We start from the raw sequence: 12,951 nt of genomic DNA, 5'->3' as shown, positions 1-12,951 counted from the left end.
TCGTTCACTTAAAATAACATTTTGTTTGATTAGTAGATCGTATATTTTAATTTAAAATAACAAAAAACAACGTTACTCAGCCATTATTTTAGTCGTCATGTTACATAAACAACCACGCAAAAAAACATACTAGCTATTATGTTAATTTTAGATTACTAAAGACAAAGATAAACAATTGAAAAAAGGTAAATTAATAAAAGCAGCGGTATAGGCACTAGTATGAACAAATCCAAGAGGCTATCCATGCTAATTATGTCAACTTTTTTGTATTTAGATTTTATTGACCAGCAGCGTGATGTATTGATAAGAACACTTGCTACACCACTTGAGGTCGTGGGTTCAATCCCCACTGCTCTCATGCTGCAGCGCTCTTGAGTAAGGCGCTATTAACGGTACGAACTCCTGCTGAGCCAGAACTTAACAGCAGCATAATTACCGGTCAATTATAATCTACAATATCCCAAACTGCTAAAGGCAACTCAAGACTGGGTCGGAATAACAGTTGTTACTCTATGTATAGGTCGCGCATTCGACCCTACCACATCAAGGATAAACATATATACGAAAAAAATTGTAAAAGTTAATGCACAGTAACTGAAATTGAACTTTTACTAAACTTTTCTTTATTTACCCCTGGTTAAAAAAAGAATTCAAGTGATATAAAATATAATGTTTCAGGCTTAAAGCAAGTTGCATTATCATCTGGCATAAACATATTTTTTCTGCCAGAGTCGAATACTAAAAAAGTTGATCTAAGAATAAATTACTTGTAGTTTACGGTCCACACATACGAACTCGCGCGATACCTTTAAAAACGACTCTTGCCAAACTTCTTATTACTTTGACGGTTTTTTTAAACTGGATAACTATATATTTTTAATCTACCCTCACTTCATTTTTGTAATGTGATAGGTTATAATTTCGGAGATCAATACATTTTGTTTATGTTACTTTTCGAATCCTAGCACTTCCTTACTTTTAAACTTCATCTATTTATAATATAAATTTACACAAAAATCAATTTTCAAATAGATTGCTTTTAAAAACACAATATATTAAAATTACAAGCTAAAATTTTTTTAAAATTTAAACAACAGAAGTGGATAAAAACATTGTAGATCTATTAAATCTTCAAATTGTCGTGGGTTTTGCACCGTTTGTGTAACTCTTATTTTTTTCATTTTAATAGAAAATCACCTAACCTATAGGTAATATTATATGTGAGTATTGTATATTATTTTATCACTTTTTTAATTCATAATATTGCTAAAATTGATTCAAGATCAATAATTTAAAAATAAACACAACATTTCAAGCTCAAAAATTAAACATTTTGCACAATAAAAATTAAATCATCATAGGTCCCTTAAACTAAGCAATGTGATTAAACTTTAGTTCATTTGTTTTTCAAAATCTTTATACAATGGAGCCCAGGGACGAAGTTTGAAGATTCGTCGCTACAGTTGGCTTTGAAAGTTCTGCATCTGGGATTGCTGTGTTTGGCCTCGCACCAAAGTATTTTTTAAATGGGTAAAGTCGCTTTTTCCAGTCAGCAAACAAAAATATGACAGCGGTCACGTTTACCATGAGGTTAGTGCTGAATACCATGTGCCGAACGTATGTTAAAGGTCGGTGGTCTGTAGCTCCGTAGATAGAGTTAATAATGTCTGAAACTATGCAAACAGCAGCAGTAATAGTAGCCCTGCGTATAATAGGAATAAGATTTGAAACGTCGGAGTTAGACGATATCATTCTCCTGTGGTTAAGGTACAGTGGGTAAACAAACGAAAACAGAATCAGGCCTTGGAAGGTTAGAGTACAGACCGCTACGACAATCCATTTTGCCTGAGTGCGTCCTACGTCTACCGTTGGAGTACATCCAAATGACTTAGTGCGGTGATTAGGGGAAGTTAAAAATACAATAGGATTGACGATAAACGTCAAAAACCAAAATGCCAGAGCCAGCATGTTTACAAATCGTGCAGGCTTGCTAGCAACTTGTCTCATTACTGGGTTCAAGTAAAAAGTAATGTAAACTCGAAACCACAATGCCATGTATACAAAGGCTAAGGTAAAAGCATACGTAATGATCTTGACAGCCAAGTAATGTGCGCAAAACGGTTCGACTTGGGTTTTTAGAAGGGGTAGCTCGGTAGAAACGTAAGCTGCCGCCATAATAAGACCAAATATTATCACCACATGTGGTATTTCATTTCTTGTTTTGCCTAAAACGTTAAAATTCAATGTAAAAAAATATTAACATAAAACCAAAAATGTAGTATTCAGATCGATCGTGGCATTAAGTTACGGGCAAAAATATCTTAATATCAACTCCCACTAATGCCAAACCATTAAATCCTTATATTCAGCATTTATTGATAGCTTACACACCTTTAATAATCATGCTTAATTTAAAAAAATAAAAAACTTTAATTATAGTATTAGAAAAAAATAAAATTGGCATTAGATTTTGAGCAAATTTTTTAACATTTTTAACCTGAATCACGTGACCGTAGATAATTGTTTTGGATTGCGTAAAACGCCATGGCAACAATGACGTAGAACAAATACGTAATCGCCAAGAAAGAGAAAGTTATTGAGACGACTCGTAAGATTCTGGCATTTTTTATAAGATTTGAATCAAATTCAGAACTTGTATTTTCCAGTTGTTCCGTCGTATTTAAATAAAAACTTAATGTCGTAGACATTTTAGCCTTTTATTCAGCTTTCAGTTAAAATATAATTTATTTCTTCTTCTAAATGTTATAAAAAACTTACAAATACCAATCTCCAACAGAGTCTGAATAAAAGTTGATAATAAACTTATTTCCTTGCACATCAGCTATTTCAACCCGCCCACAGTTATTTTAAATCCTCGTTCACTTAAAATAACATCTTGTTTGATTAGTAGATCGTATATTTTAAGTTAAAATAACAAAAAACAACGTTACTCAGCCATTGTTTTAGTCGTTATGTTACATAGTCAAAACAACCACGCAAAAAACATACTAGCTATTATGTTAATAAAGACAAAGATAAACAATTGAAAAAAGGTAAATTAATGAAAGCAGCGGTATATAGGCACCAGTATGAACAAATCCAAGAGACTATCCATGCTAATTATGTCAACTTTTTTGTATTTAGATTTTATTGACCGGCAGTGTGATGTATTGATAAGAACACTTGCTACACCACTTGAGGTCGTGGGTTCAATCCCCACTGCTCTCATGCTGCAGCGCTCTTGAGTAAGGCGGTATTAACAGTACAAACTCCTGCTGAGCCAGAACTTAACAGCAGCATAATTACCGGGCAATTATAATCTAAAATATCCCAAACTGCTAAAGGCAACTCAAGACTGGGTCGGAGTAACAGTTGTTACTCTATGTTTGGGTCACGCATTCGACCTTCCCACATAAAGGATAAACATATATACGAAAAAAATTGTATAAGTTAATGCACAGTAACTTAAATGGAACTTTTACTAAACTTTTCTTTATTAACCCCTGGTTAAAAAAGGAATTTAAGTGATATAAAATATAATGTTTCAGGCTTAAAGCAAGTTGCTTTATCATCTGGCATAAACATATTCTTTCTGCCAGAGTCGAATACTAAAAAAAGTTGATCTAAAAATGAATTACTTGTAGTTTATGGGCCACACATACAAACTCGCGCGATACCTTTAAAAACGACCCTTGCCAAACTTCTTATTACTTTGACGGTTTTTTTAAACTGGATAACTATATATTTTTAATCTACTTTCACTTTTTTTTTAAAGTGATAAGTTATAATTTCGGAGATCAATACATTTTGTTTATGTTACTTTTCGAATCCTAGCACTTCCTTACCTTTAAACTTCATCTATTTATATTAAAAATTTACACAAAAATCAATTTTTAAATAGATTGCTTTTAAAAACACAATATACTAAAATTACAAGCTAAAATTTTCTAAAATTTTAAACAACAGAAGTAGATAAAAACATTGTAGATCTATTAAATCTCCAAATTGTTGTGGGTTTCGCACCGTTTTTGTAACTCTTATTTTTTTTATTTTAATAGGAAATCACCTAACCTATAGGTAATATTATATGTAAGTATTGTATATTATTTAATCACTATTTTAATTCATAATATTGCTAAAATTGATTCAAGATCAATAATTTAAAAATAAACACAACATTTCAAGCTCAAAAATTAAACATTTTGCACAATAAAAATTAAATCATCATAGGTCCCTTAAACTAAGCAATGTGATTAAACTTTAGTTCATTTGTTTTTCAAAATCTTTATACAATGGAGCCCAGGGACGAAGTTTGAAGATTCGTCGCTACAGCTGGCTTTGAAAGTTCTGCATTTGGGATTGCTGTGTTTGGCTTCGCACCAAAGTATTTTTCAAATGGGTAAAGTCGCTTTTTCCAGTCAGCAAACAAAAATATGACAGCGGTCACGTTTACCATGAGGTTAGTGCTGAATACCATGTGCTGAACATATGTTAAAGGTCGATGGTCTGTAGCTCCGTAGATAGAGTTAATAATGTCCGAAACTATGCAAACAGCAGCGGTAACAGTAGCCCTGCGTATAATAGGAATAAGATTTGAAACGTCGGAGTTGGACGATATCATTCTTCTGTGGTTAAGGTACAGTGGGTAAACAAACGAAAACAGAATCAGGCCTTGGAAGGTCAGAGTGCAGACAGCTAGGACAATCCATTTTGCCTGAGTGCGTCCTACGTCTACCGTTGGTGTACACCCAAACGACTTAGTCCGGTGAGTAGGAGAAGTAAAAAACACAATAGAATTGACAAACATTGCCACGAACCAAAACGCCAGAGCCAGCATGTTCACAAATCGTGCAAACTTGCTAGCAACTTGTCTCATTACTGGGTTCACGTAAAAAGTAATGTAAACTCGAAACCACAATGCCATGTATACAAAGGCTAAGGTAAGAGCATACGTAATGATTTTGACAGTCAAGTAATGTGCGCAAAACGGTTCGACTTGGGTTTTTATAAGGGGTAGCTCGGTAGAAACGTAAGCTGCCGTTGTGAGAAGACCAAAGATGATTACCACATGTGGTATTTCATTTCTTGTTTTGCCTAAAACACAAAAACTCATTGTAAAAAAATATTTACCTTAAACCAAAAATTTAGTATTCAGATCGATCGTGGCATTAAGTTACGGACAAAAATATCTTAATCTCAATTCCCACTAATGCCAAACCATTAAATCCTTATATTTAGCATTTATTGATAGTTTACACATCTTTAATAAGCATGCTTATTTAAAGAAAAAAAAAACTTTACTTATAGTAATAGAAAAATGAAATGGGCAAAAAAAAATTAGATTTTAAGCAAATTTTTAACATTTTTAACCTGAATCACGTGACCGTAGATAATTGTTTTGGATTGCGTAAAACGCCATGGCAACAATGACGTAGAACAAATACGTAATTGCCAAGAAAGAGAAAGTTATTGAGACGACTCGTAAGATTCTGGCATTTTTTATAAGAATTGAATCAAATTCAGAACTTGTATTTTCCAGTTGTTCCGTCGTATTTAAAACAATACTTTCAGTCGTAGACATTTTAGCCTTTTATTCAGCTTTCAGTTAAATATAATTTATTTCTTCTTTTAAATGTTATAAAAAACTTACAAAAATACAATCTTCAACAGAGCCTGAATCAAAGTTGATAATAACTTTATTTTCTTGCACATCAGCTATTTCAACCCGCCCACAGTTTTTTTGAATCCTCGTTCACTTAAAATAACAAAAAACAACGTTACTCAGTCATTGTTTTAGTCGTTATGTTACATAGTTAACACGACCACGCAAAAAACATACTATAGCTATTATGTTAATTTTAGATTACAAAAGGCAAAATTAAACAATTAAAAGAAGGTAAATTAATAAAAGCAGCGGTATATAGGCACCAGTATGAACAAATCCAAGAGACTATCCATGCTAATTATGTCAACTTTTTTTTATTTAGATTTTATTGACTGGCAGTGTGATGTATTGATAAGAACACTTGCTACACCACTTGAGGTCGTGGGTTCAATCCCCACTGCTCTCATGCTGCAGCGCTCTTGAGTAAGGCGGTATTAACGGTACAAACTCCTGCTGAGCCAGGACTTAATAGCAGCATAATTACCGGGCAATTATAATCTAAAATATCCCAAACTGCTAAAGGCAACTCAAGACTGGGTCGGAATAACAGTTGTTACTCTATGTTTAGGTCGCGCATTCGACCTTCCTACATCAACGATAAACATATATACGAAAAAAATTGTATAAGTTAATGCACAGTAACTTAAATTGAACTTTTACTAAACTTTTCTTTATTAACCCCTGGTTAAAAAAGGAATTTAAGTGATATAAAATATAATGTTTCAGGCTTAAAGCAAGTTGCTTTATCATCTGGCATAAACATATTTTTTCTGCCAGAGTCGAATACTAAAAAAAGTTGATCTAAAAATGAATTACTTGTAGTTTATGGGCCACACATACAAACCCGCGCGATACCTTTAAAAACGATCCTTGCCAAACTTCTTATTACTTTGACGGTTTTTTAAACTGGATAACTATATATTTTTAATCTACCCTCACTTCTTTTTTTAATGTGATAAGTTATAATTTCGGAGATCAATACATTTTGTTTATGTTACTTTTCGAATCCTAGCACTTTCTTACTCTTGAACTTCATCTATTTATATTAAAAATTTACACAAAAATCAATTTTTAAATAGATTGCTTTTAAAAACACAATATACTAAAATTACAAGCTAAAATTTTCTAAAAATTTAAACAACAGAAGTGGATAAAAACATTGTAGATCTATTAAATCTCCAAATTGTTGTGGGTTTTGCACTGTTTGTGTAACCCTTATTTTTTATTTTAATAGGAAATCACCTAACCTATAGGTAATATTATATGTAAGTATTGTATATTATTTAATCACTTTTTTAATTCATAATATTGCTAAAATTGAATTAAGATCAATAATTTAAAAATAAACACAACATTTCAAACTCAAAAATTTATAATTTTGCACAATAAAGAAAAAATCATCATAGGTTCTTTAAACTAAGCAATGTGATTTAACTTTAGTTCATTTGTTTTTCAAAATCTTTATACAATTGAGCCCAGGGACGAAGTTTGAAGATTCGTCGCTACAGTTGGCTTTGAAAGTTCTGCATCTGGGATTGCTGTGTTTGGCCTCGCACCAAAGTATTTTTTAAATGGGTAAAGTCGCTTTTTCCAGTCAGCAAACAAAAATATGACAGCGGTCACGTTTACCATGAGGTTAGTGCTGAATACCATGTGCCGAACGTATGTTAAAGGTCGGTGGTCTGTAGCTCCGTAGATAGAGTTAATAATGTCTGAAACTATGCAAACAGCAGCAGTAATAGTAGCCCTGCGTATAATAGGAATAAGATTTGAAACGTCGGAGTTAGACGATATCATTCTCCTGTGGTTAAGGTACAGTGGGTAAACAAACGAAAACAGAATCAGGCCTTGGAAGGTTAGAGTACAGACCGCTACGACAATCCATTTTGCCTGAGTGCGTCCTACGTCTACCGTTGGAGTACATCCAAATGACTTAGTGCGGTGATTAGGGGAAGTTAAAAATACAATAGGATTGACGATAAACGTCAAAAACCAAAATGCCAGAGCCAGCATGTTTACAAATCGTGCAGGCTTGCTAGCAACTTGTCTCATTACTGGGTTCAAGTAAAAAGTAATGTAAACTCGAAACCACAATGCCATGTATACAAAGGCTAAGGTAAAAGCATACGTAATGATCTTGACAGCCAAGTAATGTGCGCAAAACGGTTCGACTTGGGTTTTTAGAAGGGGTAGCTCGGTAGAAACGTAAGCTGCCGCCATAATAAGACCAAATATTATCACCACATGTGGTATTTCATTTCTTGTTTTGCCTAAAACGTTAAAATTCAATGTAAAAAAATATTAACATAAAACCAAAAATGTAGTATTCAGATCGATCGTGGCATTAAGTTACGGGCAAAAATATCTTAATATCAACTCCCACTAATGCCAAACCATTAAATCCTTATATTCAGCATTTATTGATAGCTTACACACCTTTAATAATCATGCTTAATTTAAAAAAATAAAAAACTTTAATTATAGTATTAGAAAAAAATAAAATTGGCATTAGATTTTGAGCAAATTTTTTAACATTTTTAACCTGAATCACGTGACCGTAGATAATTGTTTTGGATTGCGTAAAACGCCATGGCAACAATGACGTAGAACAAATACGTAATCGCCAAGAAAGAGAAAGTTATTGAGACGACTCGTAAGATTCTGGCATTTTTTATAAGATTTGAATCAAATTCAGAACTTGTATTTTCCAGTTGTTCCGTCGTATTTAAATAAAAACTTAATGTCGTAGACATTTTAGCCTTTTATTCAGCTTTCAGTTAAAATATAATTTATTTCTTCTTCAAAATATTATAAAAAACTTACAAATACCAATCTTCAACAGAGCCTGAATCAAAGTTGATAATAAACTTATTTCCTTGCACATCAGCTATTTCAACCCGCCCACAGTTATTTTGAATCCTCGTTCACTTAAAATAACATCTTGTTTGATTAGTAGATCGTATATTTTAAGTTAAAATAACAAAAAACAACGTTACTCAGCCATTGTTTTAGTCGTTATGTTACATAGTCAAAACAACCACGCAAAAAACATACTATAGATTTTATGTTAATTTTAGATTATAAAAGGCAAAATTAAACAATTAAAAGAAAGTAAATTAATAAAAGCAGGGGTATATAGGCACCAGTATGAACAAATCCAAGAGACTATCCATGCTAATTATGTCAACTTTTTTGTATTTAGATTTTATTGACCGGCAGTGTGATGTATTGATAAGAACACTTGCTACACCACTTGAGGTCGTGGGTTTAATCCCCACTGCTCTCATGCTGTAGCGCTCTTGAGTAAGGCGGTATTAACGGTACGAACTCCTGCTGAGCTAGAACTTAACAGCAGCATAATTACCGGGCAATTATAATCTAAAATATCCCAAACTGCTAAAGGCAACTCAAGACTGGGTCGGAATAACAGTTGTTACTCTATGTTTAGGTCGCGCATTCGACCTTCCCACATTGAGGATAAGGATATATACGAAAAAAATTGTATAAGTTAATGCACAGTAACTTAAATTGAACTTTTACTAAACTTTTCTTTATTAACCCCTGGTTAAAAAAGGAATTTAAGTGATATAAAATATAATGTTTCAGGCTTAAAGCAAGTTGCTTTATCATCTGGCATAAACATATTCTTTCTGCCAGAATCGAATACTAAAAAAAGTTGATCTAAAAATGAATTACTTGTAGTTTATGGGCCACACATACAAACCCGCGCGATACCTTTAAAAACGACCCTTGCCAAACTTCTTATTACTTTGACGGTTTTTTTAAACTGGATAACTATATATTTTTAATCTACTTTCACTTTTTTTTTAAAGTGATAAGTTATAATTTCGGAGATCAATACATTTTGTTTATGTTACTTTTCGAATCCTAGCACTTCCTTACCTTTAAACTTCATCTATTTATATTAAAAATTTACACAAAAATCAATTTTTAAATAGATTGCTTTTAAAAACACAATATACTAAAATTACAAGCTAAAATTTTCTAAAATTTTAAACAACAGAAGTGGATAAAAACATTGTAGATCTATTAAATCTCCAAATTGTTGTGGGTTTTGCACCGTTTTTGTAACTCTTATTTTTTTTATTTTAATAGGAAATCACCTAACCTATAGGTAATATTATATGTAAGTATTGTATATTATTTAATCACTATTTTAATTCATAATATTGCTAAAATTGATTCAAGATCAATAATTTAAAAATAAACACAACATTTCAAGCTCAAAAATTAAACATTTTGCACAATAAAAATTAAATCATCATAGGTCCCTTAAACTAAGCAATGTGATTAAACTTTAGTTCATTTGTTTTTCAAAATCTTTATACAATGGAGCCCAGGGACGAAGTTTGAAGATTCGTCGCTACAGTTGGCTTTGAAAGTTCTGCATTTGGGATTGCTGTGTTTGGCTTCGCACCAAAGTATTTTTCAAATGGGTAAAGTCGCTTTTTCCAGTCAGCAAACAAAAATATGACAGCGGTCACGTTTACCATGAGGTTAGTGCTGAATACCATGTGCCGAACATATGTTAAAGGTCGATGGTCTGTAGCTCCGTAGATAGAGTTAATAATGTCCGAAACTATGCAAACAGCAGCGGTAACAGTAGCCCTGCGTATAATAGGAATAAGATTTGAAACGTCGGAGTTGGACGATATCATTCTTCTGTGGTTAAGGTACAGTGGGTAAACAAACGAAAACAGAATCAGGCCTTGGAAGGTCAGAGTGCAGACAGCTAGGACAATCCATTTTGCCTGAGTGCGTCCTACGTCTACCGTTGGTGTACACCCAAATGACTTAGTCCGGTAAGTGGGAGTAGTAAAAAACACAATAGAATTGACAAACATTGCCACGAACCAAAACGCCAGAGCCAGCATGTTCACAAATCGTGCAAACTTGCTAGCAACTTGTCTCATTACTGGGTTCACGTAAAAAGTAATGTAAACTCGAAACCACAATGCCATGTATACAAAGGCTAAGGTAAGAGCATACGTAATGATTTTGACAGTCAAGTAATGTGCGCAAAACGGTTCGACTTGGGTTTTTATAAGGGGTAGCTCGGTAGAAACGTTAGCTGCCGCCATAATAAGACCAAATATTATCACCACATGTGGTATTTCATTTCTTGTTTTGCCTAAAACACAAAAACTCATTGTAAAAAAATATTTACCTTAAACCAAAAATTTAGTATTCAGATCGATTGTGGCATTAAGTTACGGACAAAAATATCTTAATCTCAATTCCCACTAATGCCAAACCATTAAATCCTTATATTTAGCATTTATTGATAGTTTACACATCTTTAATAAGCATGCTTATTTAAAGAAAAAAAAAACTTTACTTATAGTAATAGAAAAATGAAATGGGCAAAAAAAAATTAGATTTTAAGCAAATTTTTAACATTTTTAACCTGAATCACGTGACCGTAGATAATTGTTTTGGATTGCGTAAAACGCCATGGCAACAATGACGTAGAACAAATACGTAATTGCCAAGAAAGAGAAAGTTATTGAGACGACTCGTAAGATTCTGGCATTTTTTATAAGAATTGAATCAAATTCGGAACTTGTATTTTCCAGTTGTTCCGTCGTATTTAAAACAATACTTTCAGTCGTAGACATTTTAGTCTTTTATTCAGATTTCAGTTAAATATAATTTATTTCTTCTTTTAAATGTTATAAAAAACTTACAAAAAATACAATCTTCAACAGAGCCTGAATCAAAGTTGATAATAACTTTATTTTCTTGCACATCAGCTATTTCAACCCGCCCACAGTTATTTTGAATCCTCGTTCACTTAAAATAACAAAAAACAACGTTACTCAGTCATTGTTTTAGTCGTTATGTTACATAGTTTACACGACCACGCAAAAAACATACTATAGCTATTATGTTAATTTTAGATTACAAAAGGCAAAATTAAACAATTAAAAGAAAGTAAATTAATAAAAGCAGCGGTATATAGGCACCAGTATGAACAAATCCAAGAGACTATCCATGCTAATTATGTCAACTTTTTTGTATTTAGATTTTATTGACCGGCAGTGTGATGTATTGATAAGAACACTCGCTACACCACTTGAGGTCGTGGGTTCAATCCCCACTGCTCCCATGCTGCAGCGCTCTTGAGTAAGGCGGTATTAACGGTACAAGCTCCTGCTGAGCTAAAACTTAACAGCAGCATAATTACCGGGCAATTATAATCTACAATATCCCAAACTGCTAAAGGCAACTCAAGACTGGGTCGGAGTAACAGTTGTTACTCTATGTTTAGGTCGCGCATTCGACCTTCCTACATCAACGATAAACATATATACGAAAAAAATTGTGGAAGTTAATGCACAGTAACTTAAATTGAACTTTTACTAAACTTTTCTTTATTTACCCCTGGTTAAAAAAGGAATTTAAGTGATATAAAATATAATGTTTCAGGCTTAAAGCAAGTTGCTTTATCATCTGGCATAAACATATTCTTTCTGCCAGAGTCGAATACTAAAAAAAGTTGATCTAAAAATGAATTACTTGTAGTTTATGGGCCACACATACAAACCCGCGCGATACCTTTAAAAACGACCCTTGCCAAACTTCTTATTACTTTGACGGTTTTTTTAAACTGGATAACTATGTATTTTTAATCTACCCTCACTTCTTTTTTTAATGTGATAAGTTATAATTTCGGAGATCAATACATTTTGTTTATGTTACTTTTCGAATCCTAGCACTTCCTTACCTTTAAACTTCATCTGTTTATAATATAAGTTTACACAAAAATTAATTTTTAAATAGATTGCTTTTAAAAACACAATATACTAAAATTACAAGCTAAAATTAAAAAAAAATTTAAACAACAGAAGTGGATAGAAACATTGTAGATCTATTAAATCTCCAAATTGTCGTGGGTTTTGCACCGTTTTTGTAACTCTTATTTTTTTTATTTTAATAGGAAATCACCTTATCTATAGGTAATATTATATGTAGGGTTTGTCTAACTATACCCCACGTGACCAACAATAGGTTGATCGGAGAATAAAATACGCCCCTTGATCACAGATTGATCTCAGTTAATATAAAAATAATACCGATAATGGGCCCAGAATTGCAACTGTCTAACTCGACTGATACAACAATTGAAATACTCTACAATGTATTCAATATTCAGTACACAAGAAAAACAATTAACAAAAACAATACTGGCTTAACACTTACAAATCAATATTACTTTTAACAAAAACTAACTAAAGACCATTTATGAATTGTTAGAACAGGGC

General features: G+C 32.6%; 4 protein-coding genes across 4 annotated transcripts; all 4 read right to left on the bottom strand.

Moving 5' to 3' along the window:
- Window positions 1-1,113: 1,113 nt before the first annotated feature.
- Window positions 1,114-2,779, bottom strand: LOC145759874 (uncharacterized). The gene is made up of 2 exons (XM_082573730.1): window positions 2,498-2,779; window positions 1,114-2,225 (listed from the first exon to the last, which is right to left on the bottom strand). The coding sequence occupies exons 1-2, from the start codon at window positions 2,706-2,708 to the stop codon at window positions 1,417-1,419; spliced, it is 1,020 nt and encodes a 339-aa protein (XP_082429856.1). The 5' UTR covers window positions 2,709-2,779; the 3' UTR covers window positions 1,114-1,416.
- A 1,237-nt stretch (window positions 2,780-4,016) lies between these two features.
- Window positions 4,017-5,659, bottom strand: LOC145759888 (uncharacterized). Its single transcript, XM_082573743.1, has 2 exons — window positions 5,371-5,659; window positions 4,017-5,094 (listed from the first exon to the last, which is right to left on the bottom strand). Exons 1-2 carry the CDS (start codon window positions 5,579-5,581, stop codon window positions 4,286-4,288), a joined length of 1,020 nt encoding a protein of 339 aa, XP_082429869.1. The 5' UTR covers window positions 5,582-5,659; the 3' UTR covers window positions 4,017-4,285.
- A 1,293-nt stretch (window positions 5,660-6,952) lies between these two features.
- On the bottom strand, window positions 6,953-8,497 carry LOC145759868 (uncharacterized). The gene is made up of 2 exons (XM_082573724.1): window positions 8,208-8,497; window positions 6,953-7,935 (listed from the first exon to the last, which is right to left on the bottom strand). The coding sequence occupies exons 1-2, from the start codon at window positions 8,416-8,418 to the stop codon at window positions 7,127-7,129; spliced, it is 1,020 nt and encodes a 339-aa protein (XP_082429850.1). The 5' UTR covers window positions 8,419-8,497; the 3' UTR covers window positions 6,953-7,126.
- Window positions 8,498-9,841: 1,344 nt separating this feature from the next.
- On the bottom strand, window positions 9,842-11,376 carry LOC145759911 (uncharacterized). The gene is made up of 2 exons (XM_082573765.1): window positions 11,094-11,376; window positions 9,842-10,817 (listed from the first exon to the last, which is right to left on the bottom strand). The coding sequence occupies exons 1-2, from the start codon at window positions 11,302-11,304 to the stop codon at window positions 10,009-10,011; spliced, it is 1,020 nt and encodes a 339-aa protein (XP_082429891.1). The 5' UTR covers window positions 11,305-11,376; the 3' UTR covers window positions 9,842-10,008.
- Window positions 11,377-12,951: the final 1,575 nt, after the last annotated feature.

This window comes from Corella eumyota, chromosome 7 (assembly GCF_963082875.1).
Source record: "Corella eumyota chromosome 7, kaCorEumy4.1, whole genome shotgun sequence".
Lineage (NCBI taxonomy): Eukaryota > Metazoa > Chordata > Ascidiacea > Phlebobranchia > Corellidae > Corella > Corella eumyota.
The sequence above is the reverse complement of the archived record's forward strand: the minus strand, read 5'-3'. Positions and strand labels throughout refer to the sequence as shown.